We start from the raw sequence: 26,892 nt of genomic DNA on the forward strand, positions 1-26,892 counted from the left end.
TCAAGTGTTTGATCTTGCCAAGTTTGTTAAAAATCAATGCCAAAGAGAAGCACAACATTTCATTATATGCAAATAAAAAATGAAATGGAAGATAATTCTCTTTGAGGCTTGGATACGACAAACCGAGTTTTTAAATACGCTCCACAACCTTCAATTTCTTTTAGAGTGCACTCCAACAATTTTTTTGAAGTTGGATACGACAAACTGAGTTTTTAAATACCGCAAACTGAATCAACCGAGAATTATATGTACATTAACTCTCTTTTTTTTGAAAAAAAGTTCTATTTTTTAAAAAAGTTGAAGAACATTTTTTTGAATTGAGTTAAAGAACATCTTAATAAAACCACCAAAGAATTTCCCTAAAAAATTTATCAAAGAAAACAAAATTTTGGAGACAAATCAAAGAAAACAGTTAGATAATTTTTTTTCAAAGAAAACAGTTTTTTTTTGAGATACAAAGAAAACAATTGACAGTACTACAACGAGCGCCTGCCGTTCCCCCGAAAGAGAAGTCGCCGCACAGTAGCCTAGCCTAGTTTACCCGCCTGGGCTGGGATCATCCGCCGACCACCGCCGGGGCGACTCTCCTCCTCCCAGATCTCCCCGTCCATGAAGTGCCACTCGGTGGCCGCGCTCTGGTCGCCGTCGCCGCCTTCCCACCACATCACCGCCGTCGCGGCCACCCCCGCCGCGCTCTTCACCGGCGCCGCCGACGGCACCGTCCTCCACTGGCCTCTCCCTCCTTCACCGCCCTTCCGCGCACGCCCCTCCTCCCTCCTCTGCGCCCACGCCGCGGCCATCACTGCCCTCTGCCCCCTCCCCTCCCCCGCCTCCCTCCTCGTCTCCTGCATTGCCGGTGTCCTATCCCTCTTCTCCGCCTCCGCCCCCCTCCGCTGCCTCCGCCGCCGCTCGCTCCCGCCCTGGGCCGGCTCCCCTTCCCTCTTCGCGCTCCTCCCCACCTCCTCCTCCTCCGCTTCGTCGAACCCCCGGGTCGCGATCCTCTGCCACCCCCACGACGACGGCCACGCCCACCGCCACGTGTCGGCACTTGTCGTCGTCGATGCCCGCACCCTCACGGTCCTTCACACCGCCTTCCACGGGGCCCTCTCCGTCTCGCTCCCGAGGGCGATCGCGCTCACGGTCTGCAGCGATGACAATGCCGTCAGTGTTGTGCTGGCTGACGCGCAGGGGCGGGCGCAGATGGTGCCTGTGGTGGAGGGCGCGGCCGTCGAGGGTGACTCGCCGAGGCGGCTCAGCGTGAGTTCCTTGTCCAGCTTTGCATCTGCAGAGGCGCCGGATGGTACGGTGGAGGCCGTGGCGTTATCGGACGACGGGAAGGTCGTTGCCTTGGTGCTGAAGACGAGCTGTTTGTTGAAATGCGTTGTCGAGGGTTCCGTGCTGGGTGAGGTGTCTCTGGCAAACACTTCGCTATGCAAGGAGGAGGAAACAGGGGTCAAAGGCTGCCTTTCTGGAGGGTTTTTTCTCCACGGAGAGGAGTGGGGAGGCCCTCACTCTGAGGATGGCACTGTGGTCAGGAGCTTGGTGTTGTGGAGCAGCAATGGTGGTGCCATGGTGTACAAGGTTGCTGTTGGTACTCCTCCATTGTTTGGGTGTGAGGCTGTATGTAAAGTTCCTGGTATTTCATCCGAGCTGGGAGAAATGCCAGTAGTTCAATATTGCCAGATGGGCAACTGTCTTATTAGGATGGAATCCCGTCCGTATAAGATTGGTGGTTCCTTGTTTTGGAAACCGTTCATCTCCATATGGTCTATGAATCAACTAGATTTGAGTATTGCAATGAACACAGAGAGCCCACCTTTGAGCAAAGTTCTTGGAGAAGGCAGTCTTCAGGGAGAAGAATTTAGGTCAGAGCTCTCTAATTCACTACCCAAGTCAGACAATGCAGTGGAAATAAGTTCACAGATGTGCTCAGCATACATCAATGGATCGGGAAAGCATGGAAGGACCGTGTCTTCTTCGATGGTACTTTCTGAGGATTCTTATGCTCCATATGCCATAGTTTATGGTTTCCATAATGGTGACATAGAAGTTATCCGATTTCTCAATCTGTTGCCAGCCGCACAATTTGGTAGCAGAGGGGTTTACCCACATATTTCTGAAAGATTTTTCTTGGGGCACAAGGGAGCAATTCTTTGCTTGGCTGCACACCACATGCATGCCCACTCTGACTCTAGAAGCTTTCGACGAGCACTCATATCAGGGAGTTTGGATTGTACGATTCGTGTCTGGGATCTTGATGCCGGCACCCTCCTTTCTGTGATGCATCACCATGTTGCAGCGGTTAAGCAAATAATACTACCACCAGCTTCGACTCATCAGCCTTGGGATGATTGTTTTGTTTCTGTTGGAGAAGATGGCCTTGTAGCACTTGTTTCTCTTCAAACCATGCGTGTCGAGAGGATGTTTCCTGGGCATTCTTGTTACCCATCAATGGTTGCTTGGGATGGAGTAAAAGGGTACATTGCTTGTTTATGCCGTAGTCTGCACTCTTGTAATGACGTGGGCAGCGTATTGTATATATGGGATATGAAAACAGGTGCTCGAGACCGAATTATTAGAGGGACAACATCTCAATCAGTATTTGAACACTTCTGTAGGGGCATTTCCAAAAATTCAGTTACTGGTGGCATCTTGGGAGGGACAACTTCAGCATCTTCCTTACTTGTTCCAATTTTAAAAGGCACCCAGTCTCCTGCAAATAGAAATGGGATGAACATCTCATCTATACCAACGAACCATCACAATGCTGCAGATTCCATATCTTTGAGTGTCTCTGCTGCGCATGATGTGAAGGGGAAGACACCAGCTCCAGTTGATAGAGATAATTCTGCATATAGTTCAGGAAAATCTGGCTCTGCTCAGATAACAAACAAAAGAAGTAAGTACCCCATAAAGTGCTCATGTCCATATCCCGGCATTGCAAGTCTGAGATTTGACCTCACTGCAATTATGTCTGCACAAGGCATGTCAAACAGCAATAGTGATAGGCAGTTGAGAGATCATCTTTGTGGTGATGCTAACAAAGAAACTATGCCGCCTGGAGCTTTAAATAATACTTCTGGGATCCTAGAAATGGATAGCCCATCTAGAGAGTCATTGGAAGGGCAATTACTTCGATTTAGTCTCTGTTTTCTGCATTTGTGGGATGTTGATTGTGAGCTGGACAAATTACTTGTGGATGAGATGCAAGTTTGCAAGCCAGAAGGTTGTCATATAGCTACAGGGGTGGTAGGGGACAGAGGCTCGTTTACGGTGATGTTCCCAGGGAAAGAAGCCACTCTTGAGGTGGGCTGTTAACTTCATTGTTGCTTTGCATTTAAGCACATTTGAAGTCTAAACATGATATTTTTCTGTTTCAGCTTTGGAAGTCCTCTGCTGAATTTTGTGCTATGAGGTCGCTGTCAATAGTTTCCCTTGCCCAACGCATGATCACATTATCTCGGTCTTGTACAAATGCTAGCAGGTACTGGGTCATCTGTTCATTTGCATTTCGTGCGGGTTCATATTCTGGATAGTGTGAGACTGGCATCTTTCATTTGGTTTGCTGGATCATTGCAGAAAAGAACTTTACAAAAAGAACATTTCAAAAATAAAATGTGCGGAAATCTTGAACGGGTTTGGGTATGTTTTCAGCATCTCTGTACTGCTCTAGTAATTCAACCAATGATTCTTAAGTTCTACCTGTGAGCACCAAATGTTTGGGAACTCTTTTGTAATTTGGTTAATCAGCATTTGTATTGTACCACTTCCTGGTTACCGTATCAAATATGATACCATTGCACTATTTAGTTACTTTTCACAGTTCTGATAAATATGGTTCTTTGTTACTTTCAAGATAGCATCAAATTCATGTCTTCCATTTTTCTCATCTACGCTGCGTGTCTTGCTGCAGTGCCTTGGCAGCTTTTTATACAAGACACTTTGCTGAGAAAGTCCCAGATATAAAGCCCCCATCCCTCCAGGTTCTACTACATTTATTGCACATTGTTTCTTTCAGTCTTATGAAATTCTTCTTTTATGAAAGCAATTTCTTTGATTATCTTTATTGCATGAAGAAAAACATAAGGAGGAGTTATATTTTTTTGTTGCAGTGGCTTGCAGGAAATTAATTGATAATAGGTGATATTTTACATATAGGTGAAGGCTTAATTAATATCTGTGATACTCCTAGCCTAGTTGGCTAGTTTGGTTGGGCCATGAGGTGTTACGCATCAAGATATTGCCCTCATCTCTTGTGTTCACCGTGGGTTATGCCAGTGTGACTTTGGAATGCAGGGCGCTAGGGTCCGTTAAATAGACACTGCACACTTTTCCTGATCAGCCACTAAGATTGTATGTGACGTCCTGATCCGTCTGGTTAAGTTCCGTGTGTATATCCCTCTAGGAACAAGAGCAGGACAGGGTTAACCCTTTGAAGGCATGCAACAAAGACAAAATTTAGCTGTTAGTGCACATTTGGGCGTTGGTGCATCACAATTTGTTATCACATAAAAAATATTCTGGCATGTTCTCATACTTTCGAGTTTCAACTGGGTCACCAAAATAGATCCCCCCACCCCCGTGATGTTCATGCATAAATGTAAATGGTGCTGTGTTTTATTCTAGAGCCGTATTCACATACATAAGAGATACTTCAGGACCAAATAAATGTCCTTACATGCATTCCAGATAGTTTGCCTTTTCCGGATCTGTTACCTTAGTAGCAGATGCAACTGCCATGTTCTGTAGACCTGGTTATGGCGATATCCATTACCTGTTATAAAGCACATATGTTTTTAGAGTTTGCATGTGTAAATTATAATCTCTAATTCTCTATAGTTTATAGTTTGCAATGCTGAATTTATTGTAGTATGATATGAATGCCAATTGAAACAAAACTTTTGGATGAATGCCAGCCCATGATTTGGATCAATTATTATATAATGACTGCTTACAGTTGCATCTGTATTTCACATATTCCGGTTGCTACAATACAGGCGCATCAGTTTACAGACTAATTTGGAGCACTAAATACATGTTCATGTTCTATAATTTCCATCCCTATAAGTTAAACCTTGTTTAGCCTTGCGGTGGAAATTTGCTGGGATAATAGCTTATCTTTGTAGTGCCATGATCTGTAAATTAGATTCTTTTGAACTCACCTTAGCATGCATCATTGTTGGGGAGACATGATGGATAGTGTTAATGAGAAATGGTGCATAATGGGAGGACTATACCCTACGGGTGTGGACATACCGAGTCGACCAAAGAGTGTCTAGGGAGCCCTGGGGCCTGCACCCAATCATGCCAAACTAGTAACTCGGAGGAGATAACGATGAACACACTATTTCCAGGATCTTATTGTTGCAAGAGATATATTCCTTGTAACCATGCAAGATCGGATCGGATCGTATCGTCCTGAGGATAGTTACATTGCTACCGGAGAAGGCAGGCCTATATCGAAGTCTCGACGGCCCTCGCCGAAGATTATCTTGAGCCGCGAGGCTATACTCGCATGACCTAGTTTTCTCAGATCCAATCTACACTCTAGAATCTCTCATTCATCAATACACATCAGAGGGCTTGAGCCTGGTAAAGCACCATGTCTCCATTGTCTCTGACAAGATCTCTTAGGGCACCACCCCTCTCTCTACTGTTCTCCACAACTCCTTGGTAGATCATAAAATCGTCGACGAATGGGGTCAGCATATTTTGAAATTTCCCTTTGATTGGAAACTATTGATCACTTGGTTAGTATGCTAGCTTTGCTTCTATTCTGGCAAGGGCTTGAATGACCAACTGCTTTTGTTCTACCTATAAAGGGTAACCCTGTGACTTGTCAGAAATTCACTTAAGCATTTATTATAGGAAATAAAGCAATGTGTCTTGGTATTCTGTTGCACTTCTTTATACTTTTATTTTCTTCCTAATAAATACATGAAAGCACCACCATCTTTTTGTAACTTAGTGATATGTATTTTTCCAGCTTCTGGTGAGCTTTTGGCAACATCCTTCTGAACATGTGCGAATGGCTGCCCGCTCCTTATTTCACTGCTCAGCTCCTCGCTCTGTTCCACAACCCCTCCGTGTACAGAGAAATAAAATTCCTGACCACTTGTCTTTATCTGATCATATGGACAAGCTTATCCCAGAGATGCAGAGTGCCTCAGTATCTAGTTATGGACAGTTGAAGGCAGATGGCGAAAATCTTGATAGGGATGATGATGATACTTCTCAGATAAGCTCATGGTTGGAATCATTTGAAAATCAGGAGTGGCTATCTTGGATTGGAGGAACAAGCCAGGATGCAGTGGCATCAAATATCATTGTTGCAGCTGCTTTCGTTGTTTGGTACCCAAGCATTGTGAAAGTTAAGCTTGCAAAGTTGGTTGTCAATCAACTAATCAAGTTAGTTATGTCGATGAATGATCGTTACAGTTCAACTGCAGCTGAACTTCTAGCGGAGGGAATGGAAGGCACATGGAAAGCATGTTTGGGGACTGACATCACTCATTTCTTGAGTGACGTCCTTTTCCAAATTGAGTGTCTAAGTAGTGCACCTTCTAGCAATGTCATCTATAAAACTGCAGTTGCTGTTACAATGAGGGAGGCATTAGTTGGCACCCTTCTACCAAGCTTGGCTATGGCTGACATAATGGGATTTTTTGGTGTAATAGAAAGTCAAATTTGGGCTACTTCATCTGATTCACCTGTTCACGTAGTCTCACTCAAAACTCTCATCCGAGTACTTCGAGGCTCTCCAAAGGCCTTGGCTCCTTATCTTGACAAGGTATGCATTGTTTCCTCATTGTACACATTGTAATCACTAAAAATTGGTTAAGTTCCAAGTTGGAAGCTTCTGAAGGGGAGCCTTGGCGCAGTGGTAAAGCTGCTGCCTTGTGACCATGAGGTCACGGGTTCAAGTCCTGGAAACAGCCTCTTACAGAAATGTAGGGAAAGGCTGCGTACAATAGACCCAAAGTGGTCGGACCCTTCCCCAGACCCTGCGCAAGCGGGAGCTACATGCACTGGGGCTGCCCCCCTGCCAAGTTGGAAGCTTCTCAAAGTTGCAGCAAAATCGGTAGTATGTGCTTTCTACAAAAAGGGAAAATCTCCCATGTACATTCCTGTTTTTTGTGTTTGTTTGCAAAGTTCCAGTAGAAGACCATGGAAATGTTCCAATATTGTTTAGATGCTCTATTTTTATGTGATCCAGCTATTTATTTGAACTTTTCTTATCAAGTTGTCAGTACCACAGTGAGATGTCATGCCGAAACATTATATATGTATTAAAATGTCTTATGTCCAAAAGAAAAACATTTCTTTGTTGTGCAGGCAATCAGCTATATCCTACACACGATGGATCCAAGCAATTTAATAATGCGTAAAGCTTGCATTATCAGCTCAATGATGGCTCTAAGAGAAATTGCCCGTGTATTTCCAATGGTTGCTCTCAATGAATCAATGACAAGATTAGCTGTTGGTGATGCTATTGGAGAGATTCACAGTGCCACAATTCGTGTTTATGACATAGAAAGGTACAGTCTTCAAGTTGCAGAAAGTTGTTATCATAGAGCTGTTAAATTATGCATCACCAATGGCATAGGCTGACTTCACAAAGTTCATTGTATAGTGTATACTTATGGAATCTACCAGTTGATACTTTTCTTGAGATTAGAATATTTTGAAGTTATTTTGAAATGTATTTTGTTTCTTTAGGCCCAAATAATAAGGTAAAATTTCTGCGCAACTTGTTTTAAATGAAACGTATGATATTAATTGTTTGTAGCACTATTGGTGATTTGTGATCATACAGAACTGTGAGTTCTCACCAAAAATGAATTTCAACTCAGAGACGCCATGCTAATTCGTACTTTCATTATCTCCATTTTTCCTTTTTTGGTTTGCAGTGTCACAAAAATAAGGATTCTCGATGCATGTGGACCACCAGGTCTTCCAAGCTTTCTCAAAGGACCATCGGATACAACAACAACCATACTGATAACAGCTTTGAGTTTCTCACCAGATGGAGAGGTTTGATATTGCTATTTTCATAACAGAGTCAGAATGCTTTTAATAAAATACGCATATGATATATGAATATATTACACTCGTAGCTTGTGCTGGCCTAAGATTATATATTGCATTCTTTCTCCAGTCCATTGGTTCTATGCAAATCATATCACTCATGTCCAAACTGAGTATTAAGTATTTACTAGATTTTATTGAACCTGACATTACATGTTGCCATTTTTGGTGTGTTTGATACTACCTCCAGGCAAAAATAATCAAATAGATGTTGATAAGCATTTCTTCTGAAATTAGCTACATGAAATCTCACGTGCATATTTGGTATTGAATTGTTTTGCTTTTCATATCATCATCGTATTCCTCTCATCTTATTAACGTACTATATTAGATAAGAACCGGATATCAAATTTGTGTTTCAGAGACCATGCAAAACATAAACAACATAGAGCACGAGTAAAATGCTGTTCATATTCCCCATGGAGCTGTAGAAGCTCTAGTCTTGGTTTTATTATGACACATTTAATATAATTTATCAACCTATGTATTTCCTTTTTGCTATGTATATATCATTGTTATAATAGGAGTAAGCCATTGATTTAACTTTATTATGGATACATCATTATAATATCATGTTCACTCTGGCACTACAAACAGACACGCGGCATTAGTTTACGTACAAGCTGATCCTATTACACCAAATGATCACTAGTTTAAATAGAATGAAATTATCCTATCTTGCACTCCCTCCGTTCCAAAATACTTGTCGTGGTTTTAGTTCAAAATTGGAACATTTTGTACTAAAACCTCGACAAGTATTTTGGAACGGAGGGAGTAGTAACTATCCTAGATGGCTTATTATCGACCGTAGAAAACATTTATGATATCTTCTTTACCCAATAGATCATTATCCAGTAGCTACTTGGGGATATCAAACTAATTTTCTTGTCTAAAGGGCTACATGGTTCTTCAATTTCTTAATTTGTATTCTTTGTGATTTTATGCCTATGGAAATGGGGTTATGGCATACCTGTTCCATGAAATATGGATCGTGGTGAATGGGTTGCTATTTGTAGTAAAAAAGGTGGTAGCTTTGCTAAAAGATTGAGCTATATGACAAACATAATCTGCTTGCTTTAAGCTATAGTTTGTTTTTGAGATGTAAATCTTATATATGGGAATCCAGAGTGTTTTGACAGTAATTTTACTCCTTTTTACCTAGGGCCTTGTCGCTTTTTCGGAGAACGGATTGATGATTAGATGGTGGTCTCTTGGTTCAGCCTGGTGGGAGAGGCTAAGCAGAAGCCTTACTCCTATTCAGTGCACAAAACTTATCTATGTTCCTCCATGGGAAGGATTTTCACCCAACTCAGCTCGCCTAAGTATTATTTCTAACATCTTGGGACATGATAAACATCAAAATTCAGAGGTATATTTTCTACTAGTTTCTTCTCACTGATTATGTCGTGTTGTTTTGGCGTTGGTTAATATACTGGTAAGCATGTTTATTTTGTAATTGTCAGTCTGGCCAGTTGCAGGTACAGCAAGTGCTTAATGTTCTATGAACAAGGTGTAAAAATATTTTCTGCCCCTAGCAACTGTGTTGCATCTCATGTCTGTGTGCCTATTACCCTGATCGCAACTCTGAATATCTTAGACATAATCCCATCCCATGTGGTTCTAATTTGGATGATAGACTGTTTACACCACATCCCCCTTGCAAAGGATTTTGCCCCCTTGTCCACCTGGTTTGAATTATCTGACTCCGGTCATAAGCAGGTTCTAATATCCTGTGGTCCATCCTGAAATGCACCAATCAGGATTTTGAAAACCGAAGCTGGCCCTAAAACTCCGCATTTGCCTATTTGCTTGACAGAAAGGCAGCCTTCCAATTTGAGTTGGACTTGTTTTCAAAATCTACTGAATATATGTTGGAATGACACTCATGCATGTTTCTACGGAAATTGTGATAAAATCCATTGTTTATGGAATCGAACTACCCTTTTGAACCTGTTATTGCTATTTTCTGGAACCTGGTGTTGACCAAGTCTTTGCATTTTTTACATCGTAATAAATAGTGGTAAGAAATTGAATTGAACAAACTGTATATAAACTGCACTTATGTGAAGAATAATTAGCGCATGAATGAGTGTTAAAAAAACGTATCTATTGGTGAATCAATCTGGCACCGTGAAATACGTCTAGATACATCTATTTGAACGACAACTAATATGGATCGGAGGGACTTATTGGAAGGGCAAGGGTGATGTTAATTAAGACTTAAAAGAGTCTTAAGCAGAAATTTCTGTCGCTTTCCCATTCTATTTTGTGTTTCATGTGAAGTGTCATCTTCAGTTCTTTTATCATCTATAATAGGCTGTGAACATGCAATACTGGTTATATTTCATTCAAACTTGTTTTCGTCAGTTTTCTTCATGTTGAATCTAGGGCAGTTACATTTGACATGTGTTTTGGTTCTGGGCTTTGCAGAGCAAGACGAGGGAACTAGATGAGGCTGATAATCTAAAACTGCTGTTACATAATCTTGACCTTTCTTACCGCCTTCATTGGGTTGGTGGAAAGACCATTAAACTTACAAGGCATGATCAGGACCTGGGTACATTTCAGTTGTGATTAAAAGATGAGTTATGGTTTGTTGATAGCTTATGGATCTGGTTGGGTTGCCTTGGGAGTTTTAGTAGGCAGATGTACTGAAGTCTGACGAGGGTGGCCCAAAGTAAAGCGAAGCCACCAAGTGACAGTCATATATCATGTAAGACACTTATCTTTGTCGTCAATTATGAAACATATTCTTGCACATATTTGTATAAACAATACATTATATGTTTCCTAATGTACTATTTGGAAAACCTGAACCCAAACGCAGCACCAACAGGATTGTTGATTACAATATTACATGGAGGTCTCTGGAAGGAGCAGTTCTGTTTCACCATCAGGCTACAAATGCAGCATGCTTTCTGATTGACAGATCAAGTAGTGGCAACCTAAGGTAGTCTTAAGTTGGTCTCTTTCAGAAGTCTAAACTGATGTCTGGTTCATGCCCCTGTTAAACTTGTTGGTTTCCGACCTTTCATTTAATCTAACTTTATACTCATGCTTGATGTTAAGACACAAGATGGAAAGTGTGATAAAATATTATGAGAGACCTGTTCCTTAAAAGTTCCAATCAGATCTAGGTTTAAGCAGTCTGATATTGGACATGGATTTTTGGAGCATGGTTACACGCGCACCCTTATGAACAGTAAAATCGAAAAAATGGTACAAAAAATCAAACAATTCTGAATTTTTTATATGGTAGTGTTCTACTCACATGTGAAGTTTTGCGAAGAAATGACATCCGTGGTATTTTGGGTAAAAAAAGGCAAAACTTGTGCTATAAAAAAGACCATGTTTCAACTTTCTTTCAAGCAATTTGGAGGTCTGATTTTGTTTTCTCTGCCAAGAATACCACCGATGTCATTTCTTCACGAAACTTCACTTGTGAGTAGAGAACTCGACCAAGTTTGTTAACCTAAAAAACTGGAGTTGTTTGATTTTTTTTTTGCTATTTTAAAATATTACTGTTCGTAGGAGGTGTGTGTGGACCCATGTTCACCATTGTATTTTTGGGTATTTGGCTAGATGAATTATTCATGTCTAGAATCAATTACTCGTGTACTCCAATTTTTTAAACTTAATTTAAGTAAGATTGAATTAGCAATGGGCAATGGCCTCGGACAATACAGTTTTTGCCAGGTTGCGTGTGCTGATAATTTTTCTGAAAGGTAGCTCATAATGCACTCGTCCTGCAGTATCGTTGGTGGGAACTGTCGAGAGTCAGGAGCTTCTCTCCGTTAACTATCAGCTGACGGCTTGAAGATTTGAAGGATATCAGACTCTGGTATTAACTTGCTTGAGTTGCAGGCACACATCTTTCTTCATTCTGCTGCTTGTCATCAGCGCTGTACTACCATCACAGATATCTACCACCTGAAGAGTTGGACTTGTAGTGTTGAGATGACAGGCACCAAACTAGCAATACTTTTATAATTGAATATATAGATAAATCCTGATTCCCTGGCAAGGCATGTTTTCCCGCTTATGTAAGGGAATGTACAACTGAGATTGATATGAAGTGTTAGAATTTGCCTGACAAACACGTTGTAAAGTGTAAAATGTAAATGTTTGTTCTTGTACAAGAAGTTCGTTTTGGCATTTTACGCCCATGTAAGAACTATTCATTTTGGACTTACGTAATGGTTTTAGGTGAGCATAATTTCGAAGAGCTTTTCTTCTCTTTCTTGCAAGGTTCGACCGAAGAGAGCGCCAAGCAATTTCCGAAACATGACACCATTCACCACCATTTTAGCTTTGTAGTCCGTCTGTTTGTTATATTGTTTATACCTCTTATATGCTTCCTCTTCTTTCCTATAATCGAGCATGGCAACATACATGGTCGAGTGTTCAACTCGGATGTGAAGTTTTACCATTCTGAGACCGAGGGATATGATGGATGGTTCGGGGATCGCCGGGTTCGGCATCGACAGGGCTCAGGTCGGGCGAGCCAGGGCGGGAAGCTATTGTGCTAAAAAGTTATGGCTAGCGATTCAGGATTTTCATTGTTGCATGTGTTATTTCGAGACGCTGTGACCTCGTGTGTTTTGCTGCTGTAACCACACAAGGGGGACATGCTACGATGACTTGGAGCGACCGCTGCAAAGTCCGAGAGCATGCTGCGATTATTTCTTAGTGCTCCAAGTGTTGGTTACACCGATCGCCGCTCGGTCAGATCGAACTGATCTCGCCCGATGCAGTTGTTTCGCTCGCCTCGCCGCGCCGCGTTGCGGGTGCGAGCCTAGCCTAGCCTAGCCGCCTAGGTGACGGGACGCACCGCGCTCATCACGCACGACCCACGATCGAGCCGAGGGAGAAACAAAGCCAGAGCGCGTTGCATTTAAGGAAATTTCCCCAAATCCCAATCCTAGCCGATCCTCTTCCAAACCGGCAATCCGACGGGAGCGCTATTCTTCTCCTTCCTTCTTTGCGCCTTCTTTCCAAAAATAATGTCACCGCCTCTCCAATCCAACACGGACCCGAGGTGCCTCCTCCTTCGTGCAGAGGTCTCTATATATTCTCCTTCCGCCGTTGGTTCGTGGCATCGCCGTCCCGTCGCACCGAGAGACAAGCTCAAGAAGAGAGGACCGCCGCCGCCGCGTTTCCTCCCCCTCGTTGAGAGAGCGACCATGACACAGCCGCCGCGCCTCCTCCCCGTCGTTGAGCGAGCGGCCATGACGCAGACGCCGCCGCCGCTGGGCAAGAAGACCAAGGGGCGGCAGCGCAGGGAGAACCGCCGGGTGGAGAAGAAGGAGTCGCGGCAGGTGACCTTTTCCAAGCGAAAGTCCGGGCTCTGGAAGAAGGCCGCGGAGCTCGCCGTGCTCTGCCGCGCCAGCCTCGCCATCGTCGTCTTCTCCGAGGCCGGCAAGGCGTTCGCCTTCGGCAGCCCCTCCACCGACGCCGTCCTGGGCTGCGCCGACGCCGACGCCCTTGCTCCTGTTCCTGCCGCCGACGACGTGGAGTGGGGGGCCCTGGAGGCGCTGTGCCGGCAGACGGAGGCCATGGGCGTGGAGGTCGCGGCGGAGGCCGAGCGGATGAGCGCCGTCGGCAAGAAGGTGGTGGAGGTGCAGACGCAGACGGGGAAGCGCTTCTGGTGGGAGGCGGACGTGGAGGCGCTCGGGGAGGCGGAGCTGCCGGTGTTCGCCAGGGCGCTCCAGCGCCTCCGGGACAACGTGCGCCGCCACGCCGACAAGATGCCCTCCGCTGCTCCACCGCTTCAGTAGTCCAGGGCAGGCCGAGCTTCGGTTAATTGCCAGTGTTCTTAGATCATCTTTGCATGTTACTCAAAAAAAGATCATTTTACATAGTTGTCTTTTGCTAGTACTGTACCATGGAAGATTACTGGATTATTGTTCACGAGTACAATTGACAAGTTACTGGTTTCAAGATTAATAAGTTGTTTTCTTCTCATGATGAGCCAAGCACATATTCTTTCAGTTTTTATTCTAGATAATTGTTGAATCATTAACTCAATTTTCTGCACAAATAATGCGTTATTGGATGAACTCGATGAACACAAGATTTGATGCCGAATTAATTTTCGATGAAGTAAGACAATCCGGAACCAAAATAAGTTTCCTTTCAGACATGCTGCATCTTTCGTTAAGGGCAAGACAAACAGCAACGCAAATATCCAGAATGAAAATAAAAGTTTCCTTTCAAACCCGGTGATTCGGCGGCGCGGTGCGGTGGGATCCCGGCGGCGCGGCCTCCTGCGGCGGAGGTGCCCCTTAGATCTTGCCGGGCCCAGTTGGGCTTAGGCGGGCCGGCGGATCTGGTGCGCGGCGGCAGGTTGGCGCGGTGGGCCTGACATAACCGGCTACTCTGGCACGGCGGCAGCTGGTTCGGTCGCTGGCATAGATGGTGGCGATCTGTGCACAAAAAGCTAGATGGAGTTTTTCGAACAGATTTGGATGAAAACCTGCTCTCGGCTAGATGTCAAGGCCGGTGATGGCGGCGCTCTTCGGTGTCGTTCCCTTCTTCGAGGCATCGCCGTGGAGAAGTTCTAGGCCAACATTTGCTACCTTCCGGGGAAACCCTAGATCAGTAGGTCGGAAGACGGCGGCGCTCTTGTATTGTTTCCCCCCTGGGGGCGTCGTTCTTGGAGGTGTGCATAGACTCGAGGGACCAGTGGACCGCAACTTTGGTGGAGCGGTGCTTCATCCTACACATTGACGACGGATCTTGATAGCGTGGCGCATTGCAGATTCGTCGTTTAATGTGCGGGGATGGACTCGCGCAGGAGGACGACGTTGTCTGGCGTCGTGGTGACATCGATGGCAAAGAGGCCTGACACGGTCGATGTGTCAGTTTCTTCTCTAAAGATGGATCGATGGAAGACGGTGGTGCCGGGCCTTGCAGGGTGCGCATGTGATGCCTGCTATGAGTGCGCCCTGTATGTGGCTAGGCTGGGGCATCCGGCGTTAGGTGTTAGGTTTTGGTGTGATGTCTATTTGGTATCAAGCTCGGACATTAGGCACCCCTTCATCAAGAGGGTAGGAGTAACAACATGTGTTTGCCTGGATGGCGGCTTCAGGCATACTGATGTATTACTTTGTAAGGTCTTTATAAATAATTAATATAATGGCTGTATGCATTGTCCAGATGCAAAGACCGGGGTACATCCTCTTTAAAAAAATAATAATGTTGCACCTTTCGTTGAAACACAATGAATCTTTGGCTTCAGCTAAAAGTCTTTAACCACTTGATATAGCTGAGTTAACTGCAATGCTAAGTCTAAATCTTCTGATTCATATGATTGATTGGCTTCATTCTATAAGATTGCGTTAAGCATATGCCTAGCAGGGACACGTTGCGTGTTATATATAGGCCACAATACGGCTAGGGTTTACAAGGATTTAGTTGGTTAGGTTGTTGGATTGATCTCCAAATTAACTATATAAGATATAGATTCTCCAACAACCTACCAATCAAATTACACAAAGATAAACATGCCGCACCGGCCCTACAGCGTATATACGGTTTATACTTGCACCATAATACGCATACAAATATTCTAACACTCCCCCTCAATCATAACTTCACCAAGTTGAGATTGTTCTTAAACTCTTCTAGTTTCCGCCAAGATAAGGCTTTAGTGAAACCATCTGCAACTTGATCATTTGTGGGAATGAAACAAATATCAAGTAGCTTCTGAGCTACTCTTTCTCGCACAAAATGATAATCCACTTCAATGTGCTTTGTTCTTGCATGAAACATTGGATTTGCTGAAAGATAAGTGGCACCAATATTATCACACCACAAACGTGCAACAGGAGAATGACTCACACGAAGCTCATTTAGTAAGGTTTGAATCCATATTAATTCTGTCGTAGCATTAGCCAAGGTTTTATACTCAGCTTCTGTACTTGATCTTGATACAATAGCTTGTTTCCGTGCACTCCATGAAATAAGATTTGGTCCAAAGAAAACAGCAAAGCCTCATGTTGATCTTTTATCATCAGGACAATCTGCCCAATCTGCATCAGAAAATGCACTCACCATAGTTGATGTTGACCTTGTGACTTTCAAACCTGTACTCATAGTGCCTCTTAGATATCTCAAGATCCTCTTTACTGTTGTCCAGTGTGCAAGAGTAGGAGTATGCAAGAACTGACATACTTTATTAATAGGAAAAGATATATCAGGTCTTATAAGCGTTAGATATTGCAAGGCACCTACAACACTTTTATAGTTTGTAGATTCTTCAGCACTTAAGGGCTCACCTTCTTTTTTTGACAATTTTTCAGAAGTTGAGAGAGGCATATTCGAAACCTTGCAATTCATCATACCTGCTCGTTTTAACACATCTGACACATACTTTTCTTGAGTCAAGACTATGCCATCTTTAACCTTCTTTACTTCTATTCCCAAGAAATAGTGCAAATCACCAAGATCTTTTAGAGCAAAGTCTCTTCTCAGATCTTCAAGCAATGCCCTAGTTGCATCCTGTGATGAGCTTGCAACAATAATATCATCAACATATACTAACATGAAAATGATGATTTTTCCTTTCCTATAGAAGAACAGTGATGTGTCAGCTCTGGATGGCCGAAAACCAAGCCTTTGGAGTTTCTCACTCAGCCTAGAGTACCATGCTCTAGGTGCTTGTTTCAAACCATATAAAGCCTTATCAAGCCTGCAAACATAATTATGTTTATCTTTTACCTCATACCCAGGTGGTTGCTTCATATACACTTCCTCCTCTAGAACACCATGAAGGAACACATTCTGCACATCCAATTGATGAAGATTCCAGTTGTTTGATACTACAATAGAGAGAACAAGTCTGACAGTAGCTGCTTTCACAACTGGGCTGAAGGTATCTTCATAATCTATCCCATACCTTTGCTTAAAACCCTTTGCAACTAGTCTTGCTTTGTATCTATCTATTTCTCCATTTGCTCTTCTTTTGATTCTATAGACCCATTTACAATCAATTATATTTCTACCTTTTGCTGGAGGAACTAAATGCCATGTTCTGTTTTTCATAAGAGCATTATATTCCTCATCCATTGCATTTTTCTAGTCTTTATGTTCTAAAGCTTCTATCAAGTTATGTGGTTCTCCAGTGGTGGTAAGACCAACAAATCGCACCTTATCATACCTGACTGTACCATCTGTACGTATTTTTGATGTCGAAATACCGTATTGTGATCTTGTTGTCCTCTATGTTGGTGCAGGAATAACCACAGAACCATCAGCCGCAGAAGATCCATCCGTCCTCGTTCCAGGCGCTGGAGCAGCTGATCCGGATGCATCCGATCCGATGCGGATGCTGTCAGCCTCATGCGACGCGCCTGATTGGCCGGTGCCAGGGCCGAGGCGGATGCTGCCCCCTGCTTGTGAGGCACCCGGCTGGTCGGCCCGACCGCGTGCAGGAACCGTGCCACCTGACGGTTCGAGACAGACGCGCTTGACTGGTCGGGCGCGGAGTGCGCTTCCGGGCCCCCGCCTGCGGGCCCTGGCTGGACGTGTGGGGCGTCGCTGGTGGCTCGCCTCCTCCCGAGGCGGATACGCCGCCACTGCTACTGATAGGCGCGCCAGACGAGGGGGAATCAACCCCGGGATCGCCGCTGTCAGGATCCGCTGCAGCACCTGAATCTGTATGGTGTTCCGCGCCTGTCTGTTGCATAAAATCATGAAAAACGACCGGATTTCCACCAAAATTAACAGCAGAATTTTTATGAAGATCACCCGATGGATCAGCTGTTTGTTCGTCCCCATGATCAAGAGGTTCAGAGGGCATGGCTTCAGGAAGGAGGAGAACTTCGGAGTGAAGAGGAGTTCCGGCGTTTGGATTTAAAGCAGCAAAGGGAAAAACCGATTCATCAAAGATGACATCATGAGAAATATACATCCGTCCTGCTTGTATATCAAGACATTTAAAACCTTTGTGAAGATTGCTGTAGCCAAGAAAAACGCATTGCGTTGAGCGAAATTCTAGCTTTCTAGAGTTGAAGGGACGGAGATTTGGTCAGCAAGCACAGCCAAAAGTGCGTAGAGCATGATAATTTGTTTTTTCATGGAACAACTTTTCTAAGGGAGTTTCAAGGTTGATCACCTTATTAGGAGTGCGGTTTATGAGATAAGTGGCAGCGCTTCGTCTCAAAATTTCAAGGGCATGGAAGCATGAGCCAAAAGCGAGAGGCCTACATCTACAATGTGGCGGTGTTTTCTCTCGGCTGACCCATTCTGTTGATGGGCGTGAGGACATGACACATGGTTTGTGATGCCTATTTGACAGAAAAAGGAGTTTAGGCGCTCATACTCGCCTCCCCAGTCCGTTTGCATAGTAATGATTTTTCGGTCAAAAAGACGTTCAACAAGTACTTGAAACTCATGGAAAACTTTGAACACTTCTGATCTATGTTTGAGAATGTAGATCCAAGTGAACTTACTAAAATCATCTATGAAACTCACATAATAGTTTTTCTTATTGATTGAATCTCGGGCAGGCCCCCATACATCAGAAAAAACTAGTTCTAAAAGAGCATTGGAAACACTACTAGAACTCGGATAGGGTAGTTGATGGCTCTTGCCTTGTTGGCAAGCATCACACACACCCTGATTATGAAAAGGAAATATTATTGTGCTTAAGAACATGCTGAACGATCGTCGAAGATGGATGACCTAAACGATTGTGCCACCGTGATGATGAGATCTTGGTGGCGCCAAGTGCATGCCTGCCTGAGCTTACGGGAGATGACGATAGGGGATAGAGCCCGTTTCTACACCTGCCGCGGAGGAGGGTTTTCTTTGTTGCCTTGTCCTTGACACAGAAAAAGTGAGGGTGAGTTTCAAGAAAAACATGATTGTCATAGGATAGCCGATGAGCAAAGATCAAGTTCTTGGTGGCATTTGGTACATGCAGGATATTTTGAGATGGAGATTGCGGGAAGGGGTACGAACATAAGCATGACCTATATGAGCAATCTTCATACCTGCACCGTTGGGCATGTTTACTTGATCATGCCCGTTGTACTTGTCCCGGACAGTGAGCTTGCCGAGCTCGCTGGTGATGTGATCTGGCGCTCCAGAGTCCACATACCAGTTGGTATCCACTCCGTAGGAGGATTGGGAGTTGGCGTGGTTGGTGTTGACGGCCGCCGCGCTCTTCTCTTTGTTGAAGGAGATGTTGAAGCGGCGGTAGCACTTCATGGCGGTGTGGTTCGGCTTGGTGCAGATTTGACAGAAGACTTCCGGAAGATCATTGCGACCTTCCCCTCCGTTGCCGCGGCCACCGCCACGGCCTTGGCCACGGCCACCGCCTCCGTTTCCTCGGTCGCCTCCATAGCGACCACCATTGCCACCGCGGCCACCACCGCGGTTGGGTCCGCCACGTCCGCCGTGTGAGATGGCGTTGGCAGAGGAGTGGGACGACTAGTCGTCGCCCCCAAACATAGCCAGCCCGCTTTCAAAGTTAATGAGCTGCGAGTAAAGCTCGCTCACCTTGATGGATTCAGTTCGGGCGCAGATGGTGGAGACGAACGACATATAGTCGAAATCGAGCCCCACAAGGATGTAGGACACCATGTCGTCGTCGGTGAGAGGCTTTCCTGCAGATGCCATCTCATCGCCGAGCGCTTTCATGCGGCCGAAGTACTCGGCCACCGTCGAGTTGCCCTTCTTCGTCATGGAGAGAGCGATTCTGGTGTTGACGATGTGTGCCTGAGTCTGGGAGATAAAGATCTCCGTGATGGCGACCCAAGCTTTGGCCGCCGTGTTGCAGTGTGCAACCTAGATCATCACTGGTGCTGAGATTGAATTAAAGATGAAACTCAGCACCTGGGAGTCACGGGCCCTGTCGATGTCGTACGCCGGATTGGGCACGTTGGTGGGCTTGCCGTCCTTGTCCGTGAGCTTCCGGGCTGGCAGCTCCCTCTCAGGGTCGAGGTAGGAGACGAGCTGCGCGCCCCGGATAGCTGCCATGGCCTGCGCGCGCCACACCAGGAAGTTGGAGCGATGAAGGCAATCGGCGATTGGGATGAGGGCTGGTGTGGTGATGGCGGAGCTTGAGGAGGCCATGGTTGCGCGATGTGCTAGAGAAGGAGGCTCTGAATACCATATAAGATTGCGTTAAGCGTATGCCTAGCAGGGACGCGTTGCGTGTTATATATAGGCCACAATGCGGCTAGGGTTTACAAGGATTTAGTTGGTTAGGTTGTTGGATTGATCTCCAAGTTAACTATACAAGATAGAGATTCTCCAACAACCTACCAATCAAGTTACACAAAGATAAACATGCCGCACCGGCCCTGCAGCGTATATACGGTTTATACTTGCACCATAATACGCATACAAATATTCTAATACATTCAGGAGTAAAATCTATATATCCTGTTACTTGCACCTTCAGTTTGGAGGTTGAGTGCCTTCTGCTCCTACACAGCGTAAATTTTCATTGCAATAGGCATTGGACAGAAGCTCCAAAACGCTAGATAGTCATGAGATTGTGCACTGCAGAGTGCAGATATCAGGCAATAGTGGAAGGAACTAACTGGCATGCATTCAGTTAATTTGCGAATAACATCATACATGAGCAATGAACTAAATGTAGTAGAAACTCCAAAACAAATCAAGTGAAACTCTCCCCGCCAAAAAAGAAAAAGAAAAAAAATCAAGTGAAACTCACTTTCTGTTTCGAAATATTGTGATGCGAATTGGTGATGGTCTTCAAGGTTCTGCCTCTGCACCAACTTCAAACGGCAGTACAGATACTTCAACAATGGCAGCAACCAGTGTGCGATCCATCGCGACCGAGGTGACGAAACAAATGTCACGAGACTTCGACGATAGCAGCACGAAAGATAGAAGGAGAACAACGGTACACATGAAGAATTTTGGCCTTTTGGGGAGACTTGAGGCAGGTGCTTATCCTAAGATAGCAAATGTGCTTGCTAAATACATGCTTGATTACGCTCCGGCAATTTACAAATGGTTATGGATAGTAACTAGCACTGATGCACAGATACTAAAATCATTTAATCCCCTACAAAGAGAAGGTTGCATTATTGGAGTAGACAAGTTTAGATGCTTGTACTGCGGCTATATCATCTCTCTTTAAGCACCATATATCACTATCAGCATAGACATTATACATGGCTTCATACTAGGCACTAAGCACTATATGTGTTAATTCCATTTCAAACGCAACCAAACGCTATGAAGCTTCTATCACAACTATGACACCTGGGAGCAATGGAGCATTGTTAACAGGAAACTTAGTTGACAAATACTTAGTGGAGCATCTATCATCGGCCACATGTTAACTACCCTTGCACCTTGCATAATTATTTTGACTAACTAACAGTAACAAGTATAGCACTTGTTCATTGTTCCTTGTTCCTAGATGTCAATTGAGACGTGCAAACACTCTGAAATCTGAACAAAGTACCAGGACCAAAAAAACAAAATTTCAACAATAGTTTCTGAACTGCAGATCAGGACACTCTGAACTATATACTTGTACCTTCAGATCAGACGCATCAGCAAAAAATCAGGATAAAACCATACTCTAGGGAGCAACAATTTGTTCTACCACGTTATTCCTGATTTTGCATATATCCCAATTCAATCATCGAAAAGATTTTCCGAGCAATGAACACAAAAATTCAAGCTAAAGTTGTACGTATCATATTGCTATATGCAGCTACGTACTGCTATCCCAATCCCGAACAATGACCTGATTAGGAAAGCAATAACCTGATGTAGTGAACGAACCCGTGCGCCGATCCCCACGGCGAAGCCACTACCACTGCCACTGCGGTGGCTTCCGGTCTTCGGCCAGCATGGCGAGGCGGCGGAGGACGTCGGCTCTGAGAGCATCGAGCGCCGCGGCGAACTCTGGCAGCTCCGCCTCCCCGAGCGCGTCCACATCCACCTCCCACCAGTGCGCCCTCCCCTGTTCCTCCTGCGCCGCCTTGACCTTCTCCGCGACGGCGCGCAGCCGCGCCTGCTCCTGCGCGACCCGCGCTCCGATCCACCCCGCCTCACGCCTCATCGCAGCCACGCGCGCCGCGGCCTCCTCCGCCGTCTCCGCCCCTACGTCGGCGTCGACAACGACGTTGCGGAGGACGGACTCGAGGGTGGGGTTGCCGAAGAGGAGGGGTTTGGCTTTGCCAGAGGCGGGGAAGGCGAGGATGGCGAGGTGGGGCGCGAAGAGCTCGGAGACCTCCCAGGCGTCCTGGACGAGCCTGTCGCGACGGTACCTGATCCTGTTTTGCAGGTTTTCCCCGGTGCGATCCCCGTCCTGCCGCCGCCGCACGGTGCCCTTCGCCGTCGCCATTGCTTCGGCGGTGATGCTAGTACTGTACTACTTGCTTTGCTTTGGGGTACGAACTGGGAATGGCACTTTTTGTAAACTTCTTGGCAACTTAAGAAAAGGAAATAATTTTTGGGAAACGTTTGGGATCTTCGGCCGGTCCAATCCACGCGCGCGCGATGCGACCCACTCACGAGTAACCACGTGGCGTGATGGACCCGAGACGACTAGTCCTTCTTCCTTTTCTCTTTTCTTCCTCTTACGCATCTCTCTCTTTCTTTCTCCCCGCTGCCATGGTCAACGCATCACCCCGCGCCGCAGGCCTCCTAGGCGCGCCGCTGTTCAGCAGATCTGGCCGCCCTCGACCAGATTCGCGTGGATCCGCGTGCATCGGAGCTCTCCCTACCTCGCCGGACCGGCCACGCCGGAGCTGCAACCAGCCATGGCAGGACTGCACCCCGCGGCGCAAATTTGCTGGAACCTCGACGTCACGACGAGACGATGGATGACCATTTTTTTTTGCTACAACCGTGTTTTGCTTTTGCTAATACCATAGAGATTTTTTGCTGGAACCGATGGTATTTTTTGCTTCAATCAGAGATGCGCGATAGCTCGGGAGGCTGGCGAGTGCTGCAACCTTTGACAGGAAAGCCTCAACCCAAGATTAAAAATGCTTCAACCGTATATACATAAAGCTATAAGCGATCAATGCTATCGAGGAAAGCTGCACCCGTCTATATAAAACGCTACAACCTTTGATGAAAAAAGCTTCAACCGAACGATAGAGAAAAGCTTTCACCCAGACGCTGCTCAAAAAGAAAAAAGTTTCAATCTTTTACAGAAATGCTTCCATCGTAGAGGGGAAAAGCTTCAACTATTGAGATAAAAGCTACAACCGTGTCAATTTTTTGCTACTACCCTCTGTGTTTTTGCTACATCCATTCATGCGGCCATGGTACTTTTTTACGACTGAGGTGTGACCGGCGACGACGAGGACGACATTTTTGTTGCAACATCCTCGTTTTTTGCTACCATTGGCGCTGTGTTTTGCTACATCCGATTAACATTTTTGCTACAATGGCGACGCCGATGGATTTTTTTGCTACAACCGTTGTCTTCATTTGCTACGACTGACACGGGAAAATGCTACCACGGGGCATCTCTGTTATTTTACTGGAACCAATCATCGGTGAGGCGGAGCTGCATCCATGGCACTTCGATGAGCAGCGGGGGCAGCGAGCGGTCGGGGCGAGCTGAGTCCCGGAGCGCAGGGCGGCTCCGACGGGCGGCCGGGGCGGCGAGCAGACTGGACGAGCTGAGTCGCGGAGCTGCATCCATGGCGCTCCGACGGGCGGCTGAGACAGCGAGCGGTCAGCTCCAACCGGCGGCCGGGGCGGCGAGCGGCCAGGGCGAGCTGAGTGCCGGAGCGTGGGGCGGCCCCGATGGGCGATCGGCACGGCGAGCGCTCGGAGAGACGAGGACAAGGTAAAAAAATAGCAGAGGAGCTCGGATCTGACGGTGTTGCACAGCAGATCGGACGGCTGGGAGCAGACCGGCCGAAACATTCGGCCGGTGCGCCGACGCCTAGCGGTGCCCATAATTTTTTTATTGAAGGTCACTCAAGTAGACAAGCTTTTTTTGTTCTTTCGCACACATTGGCCTGCGTAGAGTTATATTTTTTTGAGAACTTCCGATCTATTCATTCAATTATGGCATAGTGTTAATAGCATAAAATTATCAATTTTCTTTAAAAAAATAGACCACGATCTATCTTTTTTAGGAGAGACCATGATATACGACAGAGGAGTAAGTACAATAGTGGGTTATAAGCCCCCTTGTCGGTGTCAAAACCGATGAATCTCGGTTAGGGGGTTCCGAACTGTGCGTCTAAAGTCGATGGTAACAGGAGACGGGGGACACAACGTTTACCCAGGTTCGGGCCCTCTTGACGGAGGTAATACCCTACTTCCTGCTTGATTGATCTTGATGAATATGAAGATTACAAGAGTTAATCTACCACGAGATCGTAATGGCTAAACCCTAGATGTCTAGCCTGTATGATTGTGATTGCCTCTACGGACTAAACCCTACGGTTTATATAGACACCAGAGGGGCCTAGGGTTGTACAAAGTCGGTTTACAGAGGAAAGAATCTTCATATCCGAAAGCCAAGCTTGCCTTCCACGTAAAGGAGAGTCTCATCCGGACACGGGAGGAAGTTTTATGTCTTGTATCTTCACGGCCCATCAGTCCAGCCCACGTCACATAGTCCGGACGCCCGAGGACCCCTTAATCCAGGACTCCCTCAGTAGCCCCTGAACTAGGCTTCAATGACGATGTGTCCGGCGTGCAGATTGTCTTCGGCATTGCAAGGCGGGTTCCTCCTTCGAATACTTCAAAGTAGTCCTCGAACACAGAAAACGTGCCAGGCTCTGCAAAACAAGTACCACACACAACCGTAGAGAGTATAATATTTCATGAGTCCCATCTACTGACAACTTTTGTAGCGAGACGCCACGTCTCCGCCCGGTCATTATTTCGAACCGTTTTTAGCCTCCCGCTCCACGTTTCGAGATGCGGTTTTCATTGGCATGTCTTGTCAAAGCAGAGATCGTGTCCCCTTATTGCGCGATCCTCATCAATACGGGCGTGGGTAATCCAACCGCGCCGTTCGCACGGCCCTTGGGGAACAGGCGAGTTTTAAGGCAAATGGGGAGGCGCTTGATATTCGCTGCGTTTATAAAGAGATAAGGATTCACGCTTTCACCCACGCCTTCTTCCTCTCTGCCCATCCGTTCTCGAGCTCCAGTGCCCAAACTTCCATCCTTTCCATCTCCAATAAAGCACTCCGACCATGTTAGGATCTGGAGCGCAGGGCAAGTGGATGGCCTCCTCCGTCACGGAGAAGGACATCACGAAGCTCCGGGAGGCGGGATACTTGGCCCAAGAAATCGCCCACCGGCTTCCGGGTAAGGGGCAGATCGTCCCCACCCCGGAGCCTCATGAGAGGGTGGTATTCATACCCCACTTCGTCCGTGGGCTGGGATTTCCTCTCCACCCATTCGTTCGCGGACTCATGTTCTACTACGGGCTAGATTTCCATGATCTGGCCCCAAACTCCTTCCTCAACATCTTGGCATTCATTGTCGTACGCGAGGCCTTCCTCCGCATCCCACCCCACTTCGGATTGTGGCTGAAGACCTTCAATGTGAAGCCGAAGGTGGTGGGCGGTCAACACGCAGAGTGCGGAGGCGCTATGGTGAGCAAGATGTCCAACGTCTCATGGCCCAAAGGCACCTTTATGGAGACCGTGAAAGGGTGGCAGAAGCAGTGGTTCTACGTCACAGAGCCCCGCGACACCACCTAGGCCGCGGCTCCCGAATTCAAGTCCGGGGCCCCAATGCGGCTCACCTCCTGGCTAGAAAAGGGCATGTACTGGGTGTCGTTGGACGAGGTGTCCATGTTGCAGACGCGCATCAAGAGCATGGTGGACAAGAACATCAAGCTTGTCAATGTGATCCAGGTGATGCTTTTTCGCCGGATCCTTCCTTGCCAAAGCCGGACTTGCAATTTGTGGGAGTTCGATCCGGCCAAGCACCAGACCTTGCAATAGTTCTTCGGCGTCACACACGAAGGCATCTAGAAGGTGCTGTTTAAGGCCAATGAGACGTGGCCGAAGACGACCGAGGACCGTGGGTACAACCTGATCCATCCTGCCAGTCCGGTAAGTTTTTCATATTTCAAGGTATATCCTTCACCCGTACATTCAAGGGAGATGTCTAAGCTTCCCCATGTGTCTTTCCAGGGTTGGACAAGTAAGGCGGAGCGGATCCAGTGTCCGGCTCCGTTACCAGAAAACCCAGCAATCCCACTTCTGACGAAGATGCTGGTTTCGTCGCCCTACCAGGCGCCGGAGAAGAAGGCCCAGAAGAAGGGCCAGACGGGAAGAAGCGGCCTTCACCGTAAAGGCACTTCGGATGTGACGTCTGGAGACGCCGAAACCCACTCCTCCCCCGCCACCAAGGACGAGGAGGAGGAGGAGCAAAGCTACTCTCCCCCTTAAGGGGGAAAGAAAGAAAAGGACTGCCTCCACGGATCTAGAGGCAGAGGCGTCCAAGAAGGGGAGGGCCTCCCTCGCGGATAACTCCACGTTGGACACTGATAGCAGCTCCGAGTGGCGCCCCAGGGAGAAGCCCCTGGCCGAATCGCAAGTACTCAAAGGCACTTATACACACATATATCCCACTTCTTTATTTTCATGGTTTTAATATGTCAAATTATACGCCGCAGTCCGGCCCACGCCCGCCCCCAGTGATCCTCATCTTCAGGGAATTCCCTGGATCCAAAGGCAATGGACAACGGGTCACCTCCCGCGGCCTCCTCTCCCAAGGCTACAGACGACACTGAGGTGTTGTCCCGAAGGACCTTCCCAGGCCAGGGAGAGGTACAGGAGGCCGTCAGGGCGGCGCCAGAGGGTGATACCTCGGC

At 46.4% G+C, this 26,892-nt stretch overlaps 3 protein-coding genes and 1 pseudogene across 4 annotated transcripts; 2 read left to right on the top strand and 2 right to left on the bottom strand.

Annotated features, from left to right (window-relative positions):
• The first annotated feature begins 493 nt into the window (after window positions 1-493).
• On the top strand, window positions 494-12,280 carry LOC125519804 (Transducin/WD40 repeat-like superfamily protein). 2 transcript variants are annotated; one of them, XM_087537310.1, is made up of 10 exons: window positions 494-3,306; window positions 3,381-3,484; window positions 3,914-3,983; window positions 5,987-6,790; window positions 7,336-7,538; window positions 7,911-8,034; window positions 9,251-9,457; window positions 10,519-10,801; window positions 10,910-11,038; window positions 11,841-12,280. In XM_087537310.1, exons 1-8 carry the CDS (start codon window positions 610-612, stop codon window positions 10,660-10,662), a joined length of 4,353 nt encoding a protein of 1,450 aa, XP_087393436.1. In that variant the 5' UTR covers window positions 494-609; the 3' UTR covers window positions 10,663-10,801; window positions 10,910-11,038; window positions 11,841-12,280. The 2 variants fall into 2 exon arrangements, with proteins under 2 accessions (XP_087393436.1, XP_087393437.1); XM_087537311.1 differs by having other exon boundaries at window positions 10,916-11,038.
• Window positions 12,281-12,405: 125 nt separating this feature from the next.
• Window positions 12,406-14,052, top strand: LOC125524953 (agamous-like MADS-box protein AGL61). Its single transcript, XM_048689980.2, has one exon. It carries the CDS (start codon window positions 13,092-13,094, stop codon window positions 13,863-13,865), a length of 774 nt encoding a protein of 257 aa, XP_048545937.2. The 5' UTR covers window positions 12,406-13,091; the 3' UTR covers window positions 13,866-14,052.
• Window positions 14,053-19,556: 5,504 nt separating this feature from the next.
• LOC147960195 (small nucleolar RNA Z247) lies at window positions 19,557-19,695 on the bottom strand (annotated as a pseudogene).
• Window positions 19,696-20,389: 694 nt separating this feature from the next.
• Window positions 20,390-22,511, bottom strand: LOC125529848 (uncharacterized). The gene is made up of 2 exons (XM_048694269.2): window positions 21,847-22,511; window positions 20,390-20,525 (listed from the first exon to the last, which is right to left on the bottom strand). Exon 1 carries the CDS (start codon window positions 22,427-22,429, stop codon window positions 21,893-21,895), a length of 537 nt encoding a protein of 178 aa, XP_048550226.2. The 5' UTR covers window positions 22,430-22,511; the 3' UTR covers window positions 20,390-20,525; window positions 21,847-21,892.
• Between the last annotated feature and the right edge of the window lie 4,381 nt (window positions 22,512-26,892).

Source organism: Triticum urartu, chromosome 7A (assembly GCF_056163025.1).
Source record: "Triticum urartu cultivar PI428250 chromosome 7A, HENAU_Tu73, whole genome shotgun sequence".
NCBI classification, from domain to species: Eukaryota; Viridiplantae; Streptophyta; class Magnoliopsida; order Poales; family Poaceae; genus Triticum; species Triticum urartu.

What these genes read in the sequence shown, in the direction of transcription:
- LOC125519804 (XM_087537310.1), top strand. Translation starts at nt 610, where the DNA reads ATGAAGTGCCACTCGGTGGCCGCGCTCTGGTCGCCGTCGCCGCCTTCC. An exon ending in CGTGTTTATGACATAGAAAG is followed by an intron (nt 7,539 to 7,910) that starts GTACAGTCTTCA and finishes TTTGGTTTGCAG; the next exon opens with TGTCACAAAAATAAGGATTC. An exon ending in GTTTCTCACCAGATGGAGAG is followed by an intron (nt 8,035 to 9,250) that starts GTTTGATATTGC and finishes CTTTTTACCTAG; the next exon opens with GGCCTTGTCGCTTTTTCGGA.
- LOC125524953 (XM_048689980.2), top strand. Translation starts at nt 13,092, where the DNA reads ATGTCACCGCCTCTCCAATCCAACACGGACCCGAGGTGCCTCCTCCTT.
- LOC125529848 (XM_048694269.2), bottom strand. Translation starts at nt 22,429, where the DNA reads ATGGCGACGGCGAAGGGCACCGTGCGGCGGCGGCAGGACGGGGATCGC.